The sequence below is a fragment of the Haliotis rubra genome, unplaced genomic scaffold, assembly GCF_003918875.1.
Source record: "Haliotis rubra isolate DU_JTF1 unplaced genomic scaffold, ASM391887v1 Scf429, whole genome shotgun sequence".
NCBI classification, from domain to species: domain Eukaryota; kingdom Metazoa; phylum Mollusca; class Gastropoda; order Lepetellida; family Haliotidae; genus Haliotis; species Haliotis rubra.
The window spans coordinates 590,165-612,177 of NW_025767112.1; the positions used below are offsets into that span (position 1 = coordinate 590,165).

General features: G+C 40.2%; 1 protein-coding gene across 2 annotated transcripts in view; it reads left to right on the top strand.

Moving 5' to 3' along the window:
* The window catches only part of LOC124288899 (ataxin-2-like protein), a 112,152-nt gene that overhangs the window by 88,295 nt on the left and 1,844 nt on the right, over positions 1-22,013 (top strand). Inside the window, exons 17-19 of one of the 2 annotated variants that reach the window (XM_046725486.1) lie at positions 12,462-13,073; positions 15,726-15,848; positions 18,030-18,131. In XM_046725486.1, coding sequence (XP_046581442.1) covers positions 12,462-13,073; positions 15,726-15,848; positions 18,030-18,085 — 791 coding nt within the window. In that variant the 3' untranslated portion in view covers positions 18,086-18,131. The remainder of the gene's footprint in view (positions 1-12,461; positions 13,074-15,725; positions 15,849-18,029; positions 18,132-22,013) is intronic. The other variant, XM_046725487.1, reaches the window with a different exon arrangement.

Sequence of the window (22,013 nt, forward strand, 5' to 3'; positions counted from 1 at the left end):
CAATGTCAGAAATTCATGGCGGATGTTGATCCCCACTCTCTCTGTGCTTCCTGTTATAAAGGCTTACCTTGCTCAATATCGGATCGATGCTTATTGTGTCAGGAAATGTCGGAAGAAGATTGGTTGTTGATGGACAAATCTCGTTCCTTAGTTTGGAAGCGTAAACATTCATCGTCATCAGAATGCTCTAAGTCGAAGAAAGTTCAGGGATCTCCGCCTTTATCTATAAAATCTGAACCGAAGTCACGTTCTAGATCTAAATGAAAAACCTCTCCCCAGTTGGATATAGCTGCGTTCTCAGAACTTTTGGCGGGATTTAAATCCGATATCCAGGCGGCCATGGATATAAATCTGTACGGGATATGGAGATGAGGAATGACGAAAAATTTGATCGCCTGTCAAAACATTTGGAAGATCCTGTATTACCCGGCAAGACGGCAGACAGCCGTAGGGGCTTGGTGGTCGATGGCAAGAGATGGGAGCCAAAGTACCTGCCTACGGAAACCAGGGGTGCAATGACTGGGAAAGCCGGTTATCATGCCCTGGCGTACGTAGGAGGCCGGTCCCCTCAGGGGGAGAAGCCTAGGGCTTCAAGCGACGGGGATGGAGTCGGCCCAGCTGGACCCGGACCCGGGGTGACCATGGCTCAGATCACACATCCTTTGTGCCCGGGAGCCAGTCATCGGTGGCTGCTCCCTTTCGCATACAGTTTGCTACCTTCTCCCATGGGGAGACCAGGCGGCTAGGGTTTCACGGGTCTGACTCGGCTCAGACGGCACATGATTCCCGCCCCGACTCAAGCCAGGCCACTGGGTCGGCTGCTATGGATAACGGTCTATCAACCCAGCAGTCTGATTTGCACGGGCCTAGCAGTTCAGAGGACACGGCTACGGACCCGCAAGGTTATTTTGACACAGACAATCCGCCCTTAATTCCGTTAGTGTCTGATGTGACGGATCGGGAAGATTCATCCGTGTATCCTTTTTCACAACCGGAGTTTTCCATGAAAGAATGCTTGTTGACGGTACAACCTATGGACATGTCAGCACAGGATTTTAAGCCGGGCTGGTCATTTAAAGAAAAGCCGAACTTTTGCATGGACTTTATCCTAATACTCTACCACCACCGTCGGAGGAACAGGAGATAGAGATTCCCGTGGAACTCCGATTATCAGGTTGCCTTCCCCCGGAACGGATGCCCAGGCTGTCATTACCACATTCATCATCACTTAAGAAAGTGTTGGAGAATTACAACTTAGGCCTCTCTAAGGCTACGAACTTGAATTCTTTGCCTAGGGTTTCTCATAAACCCATTTATTCCATTCATCATTGTGCTATCCCAGCCAATCAACCAAGTTTAGACAAGGACTTTAAACAGTTACAGGATGCTAGAGGCTCTCGTGAATATGCACCGTTCTGTACCTTCAAGAATTGTAAGGAATTGGATACGGCAGCCCGTTCGGCGATTGATACCCTATCTTATTCAAACTGGTTTTCTGCGGGAGTTCGTGCTTTGCTCCCACCGGTGATTATACAGAAGTTAAGAAAGACACTTTGATTTCCATGACTGCTCAAGAGGTGGCGTTAGCGCATTCCTTTCTGGATGTAGTGTATCAGTCCTTAGCCGATGCGATGGCGACTCAAGTGAATATATTGGGACAACTTACAACTATTGAGCGGATTCAGCGGCTAGATGCAGGTAGGAATTTACCGGATGTTTCAAGGGATTTTCTATTACACCAGCCCTTGGAATCGGATAACACCTTTAATGGACAATGTCAACAGGCTATTGAAGCTAGAGATGCCTTGACGTCGAGGAACTTGAATCAACGTTTGGCGTCAGTTCTTTAATTCCAAAATAGAGGAAGGGCTGACACTAGATCTAGAAGAGGTTCCAGTGTTACGTCTCGTTTTGCTCCATCTTCATCAGGTCGTAGTCAGAACTTTCAGAGATCTGCCTTTGATCGACTTCAGATTCAAGAGCGCGTTCTACAAATGTGGCTGTTACTAGAGGCTCATCCTCATCTAGGGGTAGAGGTAGGGGAGGTAGATCTTTTCGTGGATCAAGATCAACTTCCAAGAAATATTGACTCAAGTCTCACTGTTCAGCGTTCTCTTCCTTATGAATTGGAAACGTCCCCCGAAATGATATTGGATTTGGAATTTGTATGTCCGGTGACACAATCTCCAGTAGGGGGCAGATTGGCCCAATACTTAGACAATTGGAAACTAATAACATCAGACGAGTGTGTCCTGTCTGTAGTGAGCAGGGGGTTTATTCTTCCTTGGCACAAGCAACCTCCAGTGACTTGTTTTCCAGAGGGTCATCGGTTTTGTCTTCAAGGCCAGCGTTGAGCGGGGGCAAACTTGGCAATAAATCAGCTACTGGAGAAACGGGCAATCATAGAACTTCCTCCAGGGGATCAGACATGCGGGTTTTATTCACCGGTATTCTTAGTCCCCAAGAAATATTCGGACGAAATGCGCATGATAATAGACGTGTAAGTGTTGAACAAGTTCTTTTTGAGGAAACCGCCAAAGTTCAGGATGGAATCAATTGCAAACCTACGCACCTTGATTCGTCGGGAAGTTTATAAGTATAGATCTAAAGGATGTGTATCTTCATATCCCTGTTCATCCAAGATCTCGTAAATACTTAAGATTTGCGGTGAACGGTCGCAGGTTTCAGTTCAGGGTGCTGCCGTTCGGGATATCTCTAGCGCTGTGGTTGTTCACAAAAATAATCTCCCCGATTCTGGCTTTTCTTCATCAACGAAGTATTGCGATACACGTTTATCTGGACGATTTCTTGGCAAGGAATGTGGTGACAGCAGTTCTCATGAAGCAAACCAACTTTATAATCTACATGTTTACACATCTGGGTCTAATAGTTCATCCTAAGTCAGAACTGGTCCCTTCTAAGAGAATCAAGTTTCTGGGAGCAATCTTGGACTCAAGAGCAGGCCGTATTTATACTCCTCAGGATCGTTGGGTGGAAATATCAACCAAGATAACCAATATGTTACAGACGCAAACTGCATCAGTTCGTTCATGGATGTCCCTTCTAGGATCTCTCACTTCAATCCAGGATTATACTGTAAGAGGAAGACTAAGGTTGAGAATCCCGCAGATCTGGCTCAACCAGTCTCAGATGGAGGACTTGGAACTGCTCATAGCCTGTCCAGACAGAGTCCGAAGGGAGATATTATGGTGGACGGTGGACGTGAATGTGTTGCCAGGAGTTTCATTACGTCCTCGTTTACCGGATCTGACACTTTATGCGGATGCCTCGAACACTAGTTGGAGTGCAGACATGGACATTTGGCAAATTCAAGGTGTGTGGAATCTGTCAGAGGTGAATCTGCATATAAACTGTCGGGAGATGTTAGCACTGTTGAAAGCGATTCGTTGCTTGGGGAATCGCTTGTATGGGAAGAGTCTCATGTTAGTGTCGGACAATTCTACGGTAGTGGCATACATCAACAAACAGGGAGGTACCAAATCTTAACAGCTCCTCCGGATCACTCAGGATCTGTATCAAGCAGTGGACGCTATAAATTGTTTAATCACAGCGCGCCACATTCCAGGTCGGAAGAATATCCTAGCGGACTCATTATCTCGACAGGACAGAGTGATCTCGACTGAATTGACTCTCAAGGAAGAGGCATTCGATTTTATAGGACAGAAGTGGGAAATTCCAAACATAGATTTATTTGCGATTTCCAGGAATTTTCGGATACCAACGTTTGTGAGTCCAGTACCGGATCCATTGGCATGGGCAGTTGACGCCCTATCCATATCATGGGAGGGGATGATAGCCTATGCCTTTCCTCCGTTCAAACTAATCCCAGAGGTTCTGTTAAAAATTCAACAACACGACTGTCTAGTCTATCTAGTGGGACCAGCGTGGCCTGCCAGACCTTGGTTTCCCACCCTACTGCAACTATTGGTGGACAAACCTCTGCGTCTTCCGTTGTGGCACAATCTAATAGTCAACCCAAGTCCAACAGAGTTCACAAGAATGTCAGGCAACTTGCGCTACACATATGGAAACTATCTCAAGGTCACTCAGGAATCAGGGATTTACGGTTGAAGCTACTAGAGCTATTTCAGAATCCGTTAGACCTTCCACAGCTGCCTTTTACGACTCTAAGTGGCGATGATTCATCCAGTGGAGACGAGAGTGTCATTCAGGAATCAGGGATTTACGGTTAAAGCTACTAGAGCTATTTCAGAATCCGTTAGACCTTCCACAGCTGCCTTTTACGACTCTAAGTGGCGATGATTCATCCAGTGGAGACGAGAGTGTGGAATCTTGGATGTACATGTCACCATTCCAATGATAGCGGATTTTATCTTGTTCCTAAGAGAACAGAAACATTTGAAGCATAATACTATTGAGGGATATCGATCAGCTATTGCTTCAGTCATGGATGTTCAAGGTTTATCTGTGGGCTTGGATACATCGCTTCACATTTCAGATTAAGGATATATCGTCTCCGTATACCTCAGCTTCCTACCTCTACCTCTAGATCGGATAGGACTAGACTTTTTGTGTCCCATAACTTTTAGAACTGTGCTGGAGCTCATTGGCGCTGGTACATTCGGACATAGCGATATATCGTATACCTCGACCTCTACCTTTAGGACTAGACTTTTTGTGTCCCAAATCGTTGCAGACTGTTTGTTTCATGTAACACAAATGTAGACTAGGAGATATCCAAGAATACCATATCTTCATGGCTCAGAAAGACTATATCTTTTGCTTATAGGGATCAGAATCAAGATTTAATTGATCTTAAATTCTCCCCCCATGAAATTAGAGCCCTAGCTTCATCCTTAGCGGCTTGGTCGTCAGTTCCGTTAGAACAAGTTGTGTCTAGTTGTCAATGGAAATCTCATAATACTTTTATCCAATTTTACCTCAGGGATGTTGCTCCCTCTATTGAAGGTTTACATTCATTAGGACCTTAGTAGCGGCTCAGCACCTTGCCTCCGCCTGCCTGCCCCTTTGGGGTGTGTGTGTTGACCTGGCATCTACATCTTCAGGAAGGATGACGTAGTGAGAGATGGTGCCTGGGTCTGTCTGAGGGTCCACTCGGAAGGATGATGGATGGATACTGGTCAAGGGACAGCATGTAGCAAGACAAGTTTACATTTAGATATATCACCTAACCGAGCACAATATGGACAGAGTTCTAACTTCTGAGCTATGGTTGATGGCTTCATGTTAGAATATCATTATGAGCTCAAGGTGGTTACCTAAGGTTGAGTTGAACACAATTATAGTCTAATGATAGTTAACCGGAAGTGACGTCATAGAACCGGAAGTGACGTCAATAAGACCGGAAGTGACGTCATAAGACCGGAAGTGACGTCACCCAAACTAATTAGTATTACATCATAGAGATTGTCTCTAGGAACCGGAAGTGACGTCATTAGACCGGAAGTGAGGTCATCAAACAGGAAGTGACGTCATAATTAACGGAAGTAACGTCATAAGTTTAAGGAATATTAGGTTTAATGACACAATTCGGGATTTGATTAGAATCATGATATATTCATAGGAATCTAGCATAATCCGGATTTAAGGAGTCACGAATGATATAATTCCTACTAATACGGATTAGGATAATCATGATATCTATCATATCAACCATAACTATAGGAAGTTAGAAGACTCCATCTCTGGGAATGTATTCCCTCTCTGCTACTGACCAAACTGGAGATAAATTATTTATCTCTGACTAAGTCATAGTTATTCTTAGGAGGTTGAGTAATCAACTCTCAGTTAGTGGTATAGAGGGTAGTATCTTCCAAGGGTAACCCTCCTTCCTTACTTGGGATTCAGGCTACCATAATCCAGAGGGAATGTTTACGTTCTCAGTGTTTACGTTTATCCGCATATGCCGGCTTTTTGCTGGTAAAAATGGCCCAGGACCGATAAATTCAAATGCTGCCGGTCCTCGTGTCCGGTAAACATAAAATCATAAAATGCATAATACAAGTCATGCCATGTATATCAATGTCAACGAGAAGTCGTTCAAGAATAACTTCTATCTAAATATAGTTTCGAGAACTTACGATTTTGTCTCGTAAACAAACCAAATCACGTGACGTAATGTACGAAATGTGATTGGTCAATGTTTTTGTCAGTCATTCTGAATAATTTGTGTGTTCTTTGTATCTCGTCCCCTTATAATAATATGTAGGCTTACGAATTGTCGCGGAAATGTACGATCGTATCAGATTGTTAAAAGCACATGGTGACTGTCAAACGTGAAAATGGCCAGTAAAAGCAGACGATGCTTTCCACTTTCTTCGGTGGTAAAAGAAAGGTTTGTGAATCGGAAGACGATCAAAATGAACTGAGAACAGATGTAGAAACCAGTAAGCGACTCAATAAAGGGGAAAGCCTCTGTTCAAGTGGGAACTCTAAAGCTAAAATATGCAAATTTAATTCTGAGTGGCTAACAGAGTTCAAATGGCTTCGTTACGAGGATGACAGTGGAAGTGTTTTAATGTTCTGTAAAATATGCGAACATGCAGCAAAAGTGAATGGATTCACCAAAGGATGTATAAATTTGAAAAAGTCTGCATTAAGAGAACATCGTGACAGTGCTTCCCATCATCATGCTGTAACAACAAGTTTTCATCAAAATGCAATGACTACGCATCTGAACGCTGCAACTGAGAAATCTGATGCAAAGTTAACAGCTATGATGAGAACTGTATTATACATGGCACAAGAAAATTTGGATTGATCGAGTTACAGAAAAAAAATGGCTGATCAAGTTTGACTGGTGATGTCTACACACATTCCGATAGCATTGGAGAAATGGAAGATGCGTTGCTAAAAAGTACGGTGAATGAAATGAAAGACAAAATTTCTAAAAGTGAGTTCGTGGGAATCATCATTGATGAGACTGTAAATGTGACAGTTGAAAAAAACCTTATAATATTTGTGAAAATTTTGAACGCAAATGGGTTGCCAGAAACACTATTTATTGGAAACTACTCCGTTCACAGTGGTACAGCAGAATGCGTGACAAATAAAGTGCACGAAGTACTTGCAGAATGGAATATTCCTCTTGAAAAGGTTATTGGACTGGGTTCAGACGGTGCAGCCGTTATGACGGGGAAGAGAAGCGGTGTTGGTCTTAGAATGAATGAAGGGGGTTCCCCTACATGATCCACGTGCATTGTGTTGCACATAGGGTGGCACTGGCGTCTGCAGACGCTGCAAAAGTATCTAAAACAGTAGCAGAATATCGACGGACACTGAATGACATTTATAAACTGTAGGAATATTCAGCAACTCGGTATAACCGATTACGCCGAATTATCGCAAGTTTTGGAGGATTCAAACTTTTCAAGTTTAAAACAACCATGCAGTGTCAGATGGTTGTCTGTGGGAAACGCCGCCAAAAGTGCAAAAACAATTGGCCAGCCCTCGTTATGGAAATTGAAGAGGAGGGCCAACAGAAATAACAGTGCAGCTGTTAATATTCAGAAGAAGATCCAAACGCGTATTCGTTCATTGCCACCACTTACATGCTCGGATGTCTTGTACTACATAGACAAGTTGATAAAGATATTTCAGAAAGAAAATCTCAACATTGGCATGGTTATGCCAATAGTAAATTCGACTTGCATTTCACTGATGGAGTTGATAACAACTCCAGCTTAAAGTGAGAAGTATTTCACAGAAAATCTCCAGAAAGGATATTTCAGGGCGTGAAACTCAAGGCACGCAGATGCTGGTTCTATTCGTGCATTTCAAAACATGAGAAAAGGATTTATTGAAGAACTATGCAGTAATCTACACGCTAGATTTCCAGAGGAGAGTTTACATGTTTTGACATGCCTTGATAAGGTTCTGAACCCCATTCGTTTTCCTGAATCACAAGACGACATTGTCGAAATAGCACGCCGATTCCCTTGACGTGTTGATAACTCAGTTCAGCCCTGTGATTGGATGAGAGGAAAATGATGTCACAGGCGTTGTCAATGGCGACTGTGCTAGGAAAGACTTCAGCCATTACAAAACAACTGTCCGTGGTCTCGGCACCACTTCACTGGAAACAACTTGTCGTGCCATTATTATGGAATATGGTGACATTTACCCAGACTTTGCTGTGTTGGCAAAGATTGCCATGACAATCCCAGTGAGCAGCGTGGCTGCAGAGAGGGGGTTGAGCCTCCAAAATCAAGTTCACAATCCCCGACGCAATCGACTGTCACAGGATCGGTTGAATACTCTCATGACATTAAACATGCACGCAGGAGAAAAGAACATCGAAAAAGCAAGAGTCATTTTCCGAAATAAAAACAGAAAACTCTAAAAGGTATGGTTTTATTGTCTTTATTGAATTAAAGAATCATTGCATAACTCTTATATAAATTGTGACCGCCAGATTGCGTACAGGACCGGAAAATGAAATGATCGCCGGACACTGTGGCCGGTAAAAAAAATACCCAGCGGAAACACTGGTTATAATTAGGAGCAATTACATGTATTGTTAGTAATTGTTAGTAAACTTACCTCTGGATTATGGGGAGTAGTTCCCACCCTGTGTCCTCCCCGCGTATTTATCCTGAGAAGATGTCATTGATGTGTTGTTTTTTAGAAAAATTATGAAGGGTTCTAGGAGAACAATACAGTGACGTCAGGATCAAGGGAGATAACTCAGGGGTAGATTAGGTATACCACTAGGAATAGCTATGACTTAGTGTTAAAATTTCTTTTGATTTCTGTATGTATTCAGTGAATCCACAGGAATAAGGCTACCATGATCCAGAGGTTAGTTTACTAACAATTACTAACAATACATGCAATTGTTCCTTTTAAAGCATATACAGATTGATCTTGTTTCCTTTGCCTACTGAAGACCATTACAAGTGCTGGTATGCCAGGAAACAAAAACCCTACTGCTGATTTCCTTTTTTGGATCTGGTCAAAGTTAGTCCACTGTCCAAAACCTCTGTGATAAGTGAAAATTTACTCTGTTGAATGTCAATCTTGAGAAATCATAGGACGTATCTAAGGTCAGCTGATGAATCCACGAAGTGGCTTGACCCACCACCAATCCGTCGGATTCTATAAGCAAAAGATCATGAGTCAGGATAAGATCAAATATGTAATTTTTCAAGTAAAATTGATATTTTTATACTTATCCTGACTCATGACGAGAAGCCCTCCCAACCTCCCCGCTGGAAACACTTCGGATTTCACAGCAGATCCAAGTGCATGGGCAGAAAAATCAGGAGAGAGTGACAAGTAAGACTGGTCACATGACTGTTTGCGCGCGAGGAAAGGGCAGAAGGGAGGTAACTCATGGGTTAGTGTATTTTTACGTCCGCTCCGGGAACTTCCAGGGATTCAAGTGTTCCACTACCATTCGCAAGGGAAAGGGAGATAAGCAAAAGATCGTGAGTCAGGATAAGTATAAAAATATCAATTTTACTTGAAAAATTACATTCACGTTATGCACTTTCTCTTCTTCTGGGGCGGTGGGGTAGCCTAGTGGTTAAAGCGTTGGCTCGTCACGCCGAAGACCCGGGTTCGATTCCCCACATGGGCACAATGTGTTAAGCCCATTTCTGGTGTCCCCCGCCGTGATATTGCTGGAATATTGCTAAAAGCGGCGTAAAACTAAACTCAGTCAGTCAGTCAGTTCTCTTCTTCTTACGATCATGGAATTTAAACATCCTGGCACAAAGTTTCCAGCCTCTTGAAACACACCACCACAGAATACCGCAGCTCAATCCATTGTTGTTAGCATTCAACACATGAATCATTCTGTGGTTGATCATTTGACTTTCAGCTATCTTCATTCTCTTCTTGAGTGAAGACGTCCTGCTTTTCAGAAAATATTTTTCTTCAGAGGCCAAGGAAACAGCTTGTTTGCATATCTTAGAAGAATGCAGATGAACTGTGGGCATGGATGATGTGGCTAACTGGAAAAGGAAAGTGTGTGGAAGATGTAAACTCTTCAAGCATGGATTGTATTCTTGTTCCTGGAATAAGCAATTTTTATTGTCTACAAGAAAGCTACTTCTGGATGTATGGAGGGTAGAGATTAAAAAACGAGTTGAAGAATTTTGACCATCTTGTTCTAAAATGTCTAAAAGAACCATAAAGAAGGCCACATCGTTCTTTCAAATGCCCAGCGGCACAGGCAATGACTTTTTTAAGACTCCTATGAAGACTATCTCAGTGAAAATTGGCCATTTGCAGGCTTACAGTCACGACTTTGGCTTGTCTGATGCTGGTCCCCTCTGTTCCTTCCTAAGTAGCAGTCATTCGGAAATGACTGATTGGAGATCATGTTCCTGTCATCCACAATCCTGCCTCAAGTGGTCTCGGTTTGCTCTGTCTGTTGTTTCTTCCTTGACGATCCTAAGATGTCTTCTCTCGGATCAGCTGCCCCATCATCCTTCTTTTCGTTTCCTTTGGCCTCAGGATAATCTATCTCTCCTGGAGGTGTCCTTTTTTCAATCTTTGACTACTACTCAGCCCTGGTTCACTGATCATCTATCAGTCCAGGCACCTACTTTGTCGATCTCTGTGCAACCTATGATTCCCTTTAGTTTGATTTTCGATCACAGGACCCAAGTCTTCACTATAGCCTTTTGGACTTTCAAGCTATGAGGAAAAAGCAACAGTCCAACCCTCTGGTTTCTCTTTGTCTGTCCTTTATTCCACCTTCAAGTTCGATGCCCTCACCTCCTCTGCCACGTTATTTGATTAAAGGTTTTTCACCAGGTACTTCTGAGGCCAGCATCGAGCATCATGAACTCTCCTTTCATTCGTAGAATAACTTCAGAAGAGTTCATCTGCTCAGTTGGCTTTGTCCTTTGTTCCGAAAGATCAGGACATCAACAGTATTAGGTTGCCTCCTGAACCCATCACATTACAGCCCTCATCTTCACTAGATGCTGCCTATGGAGAGCTCAAGAGGGTAAATGATGGGTCACTCACTCTGAAGTACCAACGGAAGATTCATACATTCATGGTTTCAACTCCTTTGATGATACTGATTCTCATTGTGAAGAAAGATTCAAGCAGAATGTGCATGATCTTTAGCACGAATATTTTTTGTGCCTGATTTCTACAACCTCCTCGGACACATTTCCAGATGGTCTTCATTGCGCTCCCTTATACGATCATCAAGCTGGGAAATTGTCTTAATGTCCAAGATGCATATCTTTATGAACCCAGACCATGGAAAATTACTTGATTCCAGGGAATTCCCTACCAGAGGACGGTCTTCCCATGTGGCGTATTTTCAGCCTTGTGGCTATTTACCTGGATCATAAAGCCCATGTTGAAGATCATCCATAAGAGATTGATCATGCTCGAAGCATACTATAATCCTAGCTGTCTGCCACTGGTTCAGCATCCTGCGATCATCCAGTCTCATGGTACAGTGAGACAATGTCACTTGCATTGGATCAATGAAGTCCCCGATCTTGCTGTATGTAGCACTCAGTTTTTCAATCGGCTCTCATCACATCCACACCAGAGCCAGACACACACTGGGAGCCAAGAACTTCATAGCTAATGCTTTGTTTCATCAAGATTCATCCCACTGCCGACCAAATGGAGGCTTCACTATTCTTCCAAGTAATTTGCTAACCCATCTCCAGCCCACAGGTCGACCTGTCTGCAATGCTTTTCAATATTCAGTTACCCAGTATTGTCTCCCCAATTTCGGTCATGCTTGCATGGGATCACAATCCTCTGACAATGACTTAATACTGGAATAGACTTAACGCTTATATATGCATTCCCTCCAAGAGGTTTCCTTCCTTGGGTCCTCTGCAAACTTCAAGCCACCATGAAGATACATCTGCTTTGCTCGGGCCCTTCTGATCAGCAAGGAGTTGGTTAATCATCCACACAAACCTTACTGTTCACAACAGATAATGTCTTGTCACTTCAATCATCTACAGCTAAAGTTTGAGTCTTACTGCAGGGTTCATGGCATTGTTTACCCAGCTAATACTTTGCTGAATTCCTTCAACATCTACAGACTTCAAGTTAGCTGAAGGGTTCTACCTCATCTACATACCTAGCTGCCATTAATACATTCGTGGCTACTGCAATGGTACCAAGGTTTTTTATAATCTTGGAACTTCAGTCCGTCCCCATGATCTTTCAGATTGCCAAGAACTATAGATGGTGCTGGGATGTTTTGGCAAGGTGTTTAAAGAGGCTGAAAACTTTGCTTCTGGTTGTTTCCACTCCATGATTGTAAGAACAAGAGAAATTGCATAACTTGAGACTTCATAAATACATGTATGTTAAATCTTGCTCAATGTCAGAACACAGGTTTTGTACACATCAATCAATACCAATCATTCGGTTCATGAATATTTACTAGACATAAATTTCATTCGTTCTCTTCATAACTTTTGAAAGAATGTTAACATAATGTGCACATTTGTATTTTGTAGTGCCTACGGGTCATGGTCCAATGCCTGCCCATATGACACCACATCATGGACAGCAGATTTCTCATCCTCAACCAGCTCATGTTGGGACTCATCCTGTGGCAGGAAACCCTCAATCTCAAGGCCAGATGACCCCAGTGTCCGGGCCACATCCTGCTCCAAGTCCAGTGCAACATACTGGTCCAGGGGGACAGCAACATCATCCTCAGGGACCCCCAACTTCTGGGACACCTCAGCCACCAATCAATTACCAACAAATAGGCTTGCAAGGTCATCACCAGATACAAGCGGCTTCTCATAACCCAGCATCACCACAGGCAGCCATGCATCCTGTCTCGATGCCATATGCATTCACGTCACATCCACACATTCAACAGGGAGCACAGCAATTTACATTTACACAAGCAGCCCAACAGCAGACATCTGTTAGTCAGACAGTACATACACATACCCACTCACCTCACATGCCCCAGCCACAAATAGTGGTTATGCCCCAACCCCCTCCACACAGCCAGGTCCAACACACACACCACGTACCACCACATCCACAGTTTCAGCATAGTGCACATGCACATGCACATGCAGCAGCTGCAGCAGCTGGACATCACATGCCAGGTAAGGTGATTTCAAATCATTTCAGGACTGACTTTGTATCTTAGGTTTTCTTTAGGAAAATCAACTGGGAAAAGTTTGTGATCAAAAACTAATATTGAAACTAAACAGATTTTATATATATGTTTGCTGTTTGTTTTGGTTCATTACTTGATAAACTGAAAAATGAAACAATCAATCTTTATGAAACAATAAAAGTGATGTTTAGAAGCATAAGATTTCTGTACACAAACAAAATAGCACTGAAAATCATAATTGCTGGATGAATATTTAAGAGTAATGAGTTGTATAACAATAGCTAGCCAAGCTGCTCTCCATATTGTCCATGGTACAGCCACTTACCAATGCTATCCAGACAACATCATTGCACCACTCATGTAACATTTGAACATGTTGTGTAATGGTAGACCTTTCAAGGTGGTATTGCACATGCTCAAAATGCAAGGATGCCATTGCCAGAACTGACCACTGTCACTGGCTGATTTGGGTCATAAAGGCATTCAAACCATAAAATACCACTAGTGTTGTATTCTATCAACAAAACTTGTTTTGTGCAAAATAGTATCCAACTTCAGATTTCAAAAAAACATCTAATAGTACATTAACACTTTTATACTCATAGAAACAAAGAAGGGAACACATGAAAGTACAAGTGTTCCTTTATATATTCCCAGAATTTCACGCACAGTGCAATACATACCTTGTGAAGAAACCTGGGAAAGAATAAAGGAACACTTGTACTATCATGTGTTCCCTTATTCGTTTCCATGAGTATATATTACAAACATCAGACACGCTGTAAATTGTGTGGATATATTTGTCTTTGAAAGTTTCATAAATATATTGGCCAGTATCACAACAAAAGAATGAACTTCTGTGGAGGTGTTTATTTTGAACGAATATGACCATGTTAGATGAGAATGAATATGTACATAGAGTAGCATCTTCCTCAAAATATGTTGTTTATGCCAGAAAGCCCAGGGTCCTGTTCCTCAAGGTGATCGTAGAGCTAACATGATCGTAACTCCCATACTTTAATGTAAACTTACGACTGTCGTAGTGATACAATCGCTTTGAGGACGGGCCCCAGGCATCTAGCTAAGACAGCTGGGGCTGGTTTTCTCTAATGATGTGGGATCGGATTAATATATTCCAAATTGGGAATATTCCTGACATTTGTTTTAGAGTTTGATTTGAATGCCAGTGTATGCAGTTGCAGATAAATCCTGAATAGCTATCACTGCCGCTATGTTTAGATACCTAAGTAATTGCAATAATCAAGCTAGCTTTTTTGTTCACCTACCTAGGAGTGAAGTGATCTTTGCAATGCTCAGCCATTTTTGTAAAAAAAATGGAATTATGTTTGCATGTTTATTTAGATGGTTCAGGGATACGTTTCGCCAAATTTTTACTTTGTTTTGACAATACTCAGATTACTACACTGAAATAGAAACACTGACGGATTTGAACTTTAACTTTTCTCCGAATTTTGTTCTTCATTACAATTTATTGTTATTTTTTTCTCTAAAAATATGCAGAAATTTTTTAAATATACTGAAAGGTAAAAGAAACGTAATATTGGAAATGACATTTAAGCATCAATGGAGTATTTGGCCCTTTTCTTTTCTTCAAATATACACCAGAAGTCAAGTTTGAGGAAAACATGAATCGTGGTCGTATAGCCTGTGTTGCCCAGTAAAGTATTGTTTGAGACTGAGGTTTTAAATGTTTGTGTTTGTGGAAAGGGAAGAATCAGCACAAACACAACATTGAAATTGAGATGCGCGTGCATCATGCATGCATTCAGGCATAAATTGCCGGCTTGAATGGCAATCGTTCACTTGTTTTCTGACCACAGCAGCTATGGCTTGGTTAACGAGAGGTGTTGATGGCCGATATGTCAGTTCTGGTGACGGGTCAACCACTACATGGACTTTCATCAGTGCTGTTGGTGGTGTTGTATCTCTGTCTAAGGTGTTCAATCGTTCGTCCGCTGCAATTGAAGTCATTAGTAATGACACAAGCACGTTGACCAGCATCGAGGCGTGCATCTTGATTTCAGTGTTGTGTTTATGCTAACTCTTCCCTTTCCACAAACATTTTAAACTTCAGTCTCAAACAATACTTTATTGGGCAATACAGGCTCTAAGACCACTATTCATGTTTTCCTCAAACTTGACTTCCGATGTATGCTTTCCAAAAAAAAAAGGTTCAAATACTCCATTGATGCTTAAATGTCATTTCCAATGTTACGATGTTTCTTTTGCCTTTCAGTATATGTCAATGTGGACGGTTTACATTTTAACTGGTGATGACATGTTCAGTTACATGACCACACAAATCTTTTCTGGAGTTGAGTTATTTCGCGTTGAAATGTTAGGGTCAGTAGGACAGGTATTTACAAAAAGTAAAAGTATTTGTCTACCGGTATAAGCATGTGTAGGTTAATTGATATGGATGACTCAGCCTCCTTGCTTTATCTTAAAAGCAAAGAAACAGTGTGCACAACAAACACTCATGGCTTGAATGTGCATTGTGTAAGAATTGAAAAGAATTTGAAGGAATGGATAAACATGTATTGTTTCACATTATATGATTAGAAAGACAGGCCGAATTGAAAGTAGAAATATTTCAGAGAGCATATTTTCATCATAGCAGGACCAAATCCAGTCCATGGTCAAGGACACCACATGATGCACCACTCTGGACTACCTGCCATACCAGTTTCTGCGCCTTCTGGTGTCCACCCTTCACCAGTCCACCATTTTGTTTCACCAGGTAAAAATATTCTTTAAAACACCTGCTGTGTAGTTGTTATCTTCAGATCATTTGCCTAGTGACTTCTGTTGTTATAGTGTGCTGCATTTTATGGGATACTTCTTTGTCAAAGCCAATCAAAATATTATTTGTTTTGACTTTGCCGTAGTTATTTCAGTGGGTAACAATGAAAAGGAGTGCCAACCCAGCCGCATTTTGTTTTGTTACTAAGCACTCCAATGTGAAAGGGATGCTTAACAAGATGTCTGAATTTGACTATTGCCAGGTCACTGTGTTCTTAAAACTATGAGTATGAACATCCCACAGATTTCATAATTTGTATGTCTCCTTTATAGTAGTGTGAATCTTTTATGTCATGTTTACTAGTGTTATCAAACGTCAAGGACATTGTCATGGTTGTGGACTGAAAAAAACTCAGAAGCAGTTATTTTGTCCATGAACCTTGATCCAAGTTGTCATTGTGGGACCTACAGTGGTCAAAGTGAAGGTCATTAATAAAATATGTTTGCTATATAAAATCTTTCACATATGATGATAATGTTTGAATACTTACTTATGACAAATATTTGATATCAGAACATAATCAATATGACTATGAAGTTTGGAAAAGGTAACAATGAATTTTATGAATTTCAATAATGTTAGGAGCCTTGACAACATGTTTTACTTTCGTCTGGTCCTGACCAAAAGGTTGAACCAAGTAAAAGCCAGCATCATGGTAACATTCTTTTTGGCATGTTAGTTGTATTAGCATCCCTCAGGGTGAGAGTGGTTTTTGTGCATCTCAGGTTAGTTTTCATCTCATCTAAGAGACACATAAAACCTCAATAATTCCAAGCGGTACTACTACAACAAACTTACCTTGAAAAGACTGGAACATATTACAATCTGCAGTTGTAAAAGTGTTAAAACAAATTGAAAAAACCCACAGTTGTTTCATTACCGCATCCGTTTGTCATGCTGAAGACCAGGGTTCGATTCCCCACATGGATACAATGTGGGAAGCCCATTTCTGGTGTCCCCCACAGTGATATTGCTGGAATATTGCTCAAAGCGATGTACACCATACTCACTCATTGTTTACCCTGTCCCACACCCTCCATAGATACAGTGTTTTGTTATGGTCTTGCAAGCTAGTCATGTCCCCTGACCTTTAGGTAAGATATACCCCTAAATTATACTTCCAAACTTCATTTAAGGTTGGCATCTCTGCCTTTTACCATTTTCACTTCTCTTCTTTGTCAAATGTTGTTACTAAGAGTCAAGTTAAATCAAGTCAAATAAAAGTTTGTTAACTGCCAAAGGTGATGAGTTACCTGTGCATAAGGTGAACTCATTCATCAAGTGTGTTTGACTTTCCATGAGTAGCATCAAGGCCTAACTGTCAATAGAGATCAAATTTGAGCAACAGTGACTAAAACATGTGAAAGAAATCAACATATTTAACATCAGTGGTGAGTGGTGACACATTAAGGCTTGGATTACCAAAAAACCCAAAACAAACACTGTCCTGAACGTATTTTAGACATAATATTGGGTGGTTTCTGAGTAAATTCGAAAACTATTTCTTCACAAGATTTCATTTATGATTACACAATTTTCATAATGAATCCCTAAAACGACACTTCCAATTATTGATTTTTTTAGCTCTAGTAGTAGTAGTAGCAGCAGCAGTGTTCCCTCAGACAAATCCGGCAGATTTACCGACGATCTGATGGAAGTCTACAACCTGCAGGCCTCAGTGTTCAACTATAGTTCACAATGACTTGGACTGAAGTTGTTATGTGACTTGTCACACTTGTCTGCTGTTTATAAATTTTCCATTTGTTAATAATTTCAATGCCAATTATAAGAAATGTTTAATCTGAAATTTGTGTTTAATTTTTATACAATGGGTCCTGTGAATTTTCAGTGGGTCAGACAGACATGTGAAACTTACAGGACCCAATGTCCTGTTACTTTTAAACACCAGTCGTGAACACTGCTAGTATCATCTGCCGTATAATTTCTTGTGTTTCTTGACAAAAGAGATCATAAGCTTTTTACTGATTTTAATTGAAGAGACTTACCTGAGGGTTGTTTAATGAAAGTCCATATGTTGCGGATTCTGTTTCTGCCTTTGATTTTAAACAAGTGCATATTATTTGCGAAGTTGATGAGGTAATTCATTTCTGTTTTCAGTGCCGTCTCATGGTCCAGGTGGGCCTGTCCAAACAGGCTACCCCCAGGCACAGTGATCTGGCAAGGATGCATGCCAGCTCATCTAACCTGATAATGTGTGTGGTATGTATATGAATTAACATTGGAATTACAAGCAAAAAGTAAGTGTCATTGAAAATAAAAATATCAGTACTTCCTCTGATAAATGATTTATCATAGCAAATGCATGACAGCCTGGAGACATGCCCTAACAGAAGGATGGTGTAAAAACTCAAATCAACTGTGTCAACATTTGGTGTAACCACTATTTGTGTTGATATAGGGAAGGCATCAACAGCTGCACCTTGAAGCTGCACATAAGATTGAAAATAGTGTGTGTTACCTTTTTCAAATTGTCAGCATGAAAATTGACCTAACTGACCTTAGTTAAGGTGAAAATTTAAGGTTGGTCTATGTGTGGCTAAGGTTGATGTTTCAAGTAATTTCAACATGGCTACTTTCTTCTACTGGAGTACTGAATTTTAATAAAAACTGTATTAATATGCACTGATGACAGTTTTGCATCAAATCACCAATGATAATTCTAAAACATCGCTGATAAACCTAGAATCAGTTGGGATGTTCTTGAAAATAGACGAACACGAACATATACACGAACGACCAAGTGAGCTTTCAGCCATATTGGATAGTGTTTACAAAATCATGTTTTGCCAAGACTGGCCATGAGACACCTATTTTCTGGTATTTTTCACACTCAGGTGCTTCAAATACATCACTGAATTCCTCATACATTTTAGAATCAAATAACAAATGGTCTCTGTCACAAAATAAAGTGTCTAGATGATGTCAAGCAGAACATATTGAATGTGAACTACGAACAGTGCTTGTAAGACTGCGCTTGTTTGAAATGTAAACAACGAAAAATTAAGATTTTACACTGTTTAGCATCTTCAGGCATCCATTCGGCTATTAGAAGCATGCATAGGCTTAATACTTTAAGAATATGCATGGAAGAGTATCATAGCAAGAAATAGGAAATTAAAATACACTACAATGATTTGATTTATTCATACGAAGTTGTCAAACTTTCCATGAAAGACACCATGACTGAATCACGTAGAACGACAACAGTAATTATCAACATTTCTGACTTCTTCCTTTACTTACAATAAAAACAATAAAAACAGATTGCAATATGCAGATAGTCAGAATCTTTCTGATTACTTAGATTACATATTGAGTATATATATGGGTCATTTTCAAAATTGGTAGGATTTTCTGTCCGTTCCAAATAAAAAAACCTCTGTTAACTTAAAATGATTTTTTGTGTGTGCTAGAAAACATATTTAGGTGTTTACTGTCAGTAAATGTGGTATATCATTAGTCTTGTCATTTTGAAATGTATATTTAGCCACATTTTAGGGTCAAAATTGGCAGATTTGCTCTGTCCGGAGGTGACGGTCCTAATATCAATGTTCACAAATAATGTAAATATAAATGCAAATAAACAAACTAATTCATATTATGCCAATAAGGATTGAACAGGCATACTCAAACTGCATTTAATTTTGTTTTAACTTAAAAAAGGTTTTTTCTACAAATTGTAACATGCTTGTCCTGTGTTTTTATGTCCTGACCGTTACCAGTGTATGAAATTCCAGCAATAATTTCCCCCTTTAGCTGGATTGTAATTCTACTTCCTGTGTCTGCTTGAGCTAGCCCCTGTGCATGTGACAGCAGATGAAATAATGAAATTCAACACATTTTGCAGAACATTGACACCATCAAATACGTATAAATGTTATGTGTCAACCTTAATTGTCCAGACCGTTACCAATGTATTTTGTATATCCGAATTTTGAACTGAGTGAACATCTAGATGTCTGTGCGAAAGGAAACGATGTTAAATTTACAATATTTCCTTTTTATCAAGTTCAAAATTCGGACAAAGTAAAACGAATTTTAAAAGAACACTACTTCATAGACAAGTACAAACCAATGTTAAACCATTGCAAGCTGTGACCTTGTCGCTCTAGAATGTTGTCCCTATTATGACGTCACAATATATATGTAATGACGTCATACTGTAACCGCTACAATCTCCCTGAAGAGTAAAGAACGAAACATGTTGGAGAAAACGGCATTCTGTTTTTATTTATCTATGCAATATATATATATACACACTAAGGCTGTTACGATTCACTCACATATTCGGTGAATCGAACCGTAGCCCTTCATGAATTCAATTCGTTATTCGTGGTCACCAGAACCGAATATTAACGAATATTTATGATTTTTTTTAAGGGAGCATGTTTTACTTGAACCCTTATGTCCTATTCCAAAGTGAGATATGCAAGAATGAAACATGTACTAGCATTGCAGTAGTGCCAGTCATGTTAGTTTGCCAAGGCAGTGCATGGTACTGTCGATTATAACTATTACATACCAAATTTGAGTGTCATGAGATCACTGGTTATTGCTGTGACAAATTAACACTGTCAACATGGGCGTTCCATATTGTGCATCAATCACTTAACTACAATATTGTATTTGTGAATAATTATTCGTATTCGTTACCCAATATTCATGATACGTATCATATTCGCCACATAGTGTATTCGTTGCAGCCCTAATACACACACATATATATATATGTGTGTTAGTATACGAGTCATTCTCAAAAGTCGTACATATTTATGTTATATGTTTGTACCCGACAAACTTGAGTCAAAATCAATAAAAACATTTATGGTAACTGATATATCTCAGTTTATTCTACACTTACAGTAACAAAATTTGAAAAAAATATCTTTATATATATTTTAACCACCCCGAACCACTTAATTTTACTCAATTTTCATGTCTCACAACTCCAGTGGCCGGTGTGCAATTGGATTTGTTTTGTCTTTTTCATGTTTTTCAAAAGATATTTTTTAACATCTTATTATTAATGATGTTACAGTTACATGCCTGGCGTGGTTTATCCTTTTTTGCATGGAAAAACATTTTGTAACATCAAAAAAAACCATTTGCAATAATGATTACTCCCAGGGCTGTCTGCTGATCTCTACAGATTTTGTGACCGCAGTGACATTTTTCTAGTTTAATGTTGTTTGTATCTAAATTCAAAGATATAATTGAATAAGGAAAATGATACTGTTATGGTATATACAGTGGCATTAAGTGTTACCGTAGTGACACAATAACAATAGTGACATTTTGTATAACAGCCAGTTTTATATGCTCACTTTAAAAGCTGATTTAATGAAATTTGTCAATCAGATATCTCAGAATGTTTGAAGAATATGTAACAGGCAAAAGATGTACTTAGATGTCCCTGTCATGTAAAATACAGGTAAAGACTGCATGTTATGGCAGTGACATTGTGACAGTATGTAATGTCACTGCCGTAACGGCCCTGTCACAGCAGTCTTCTTCTTTGTCACAGCTGTTACACTACCCTGTCCTTACCTTAACAAAACAAATAATAGTTATATGCTTATTTGTAGTGTAAGTAAATTTGGTAAGTAGAGCTACAAGTAAGCATAATATAATTCATATTCTCATTTTGAATTTTTTTTGCTACAGTCCGTTTGAGTCAGAAACGGACCGATGAATTGCAAATTTTATCATTGTACAAAATTGCCACATAAATATATATCTATCTCGTCGTGCACGGGATACACATGCCTTATGAAAAATGAAGTTGAATGCTGACGTGAAACAGTTGATGATTAAAGTGTACGATTTTTTCCATGCTGAAGCCGAAAGGGGCAAACCATTTTATGCCATTAATAAATTCCGGGCAGCAAAAAGCTTTAGGAGTATCAGCAAGGGTACTGACCAATGTTCTGGAACAGAAACTTTGTGAGGGTGATGCGAAGCAGGTAGGGGTCGTGTCAAAATCACACAAATTAAAACATTTGGACAACTTTCAAAAGAACCTTGTAAGGCAGTCTATCAACAAGCTCTATTCTGAAAACAAATACATGTCCCTGAAAATTT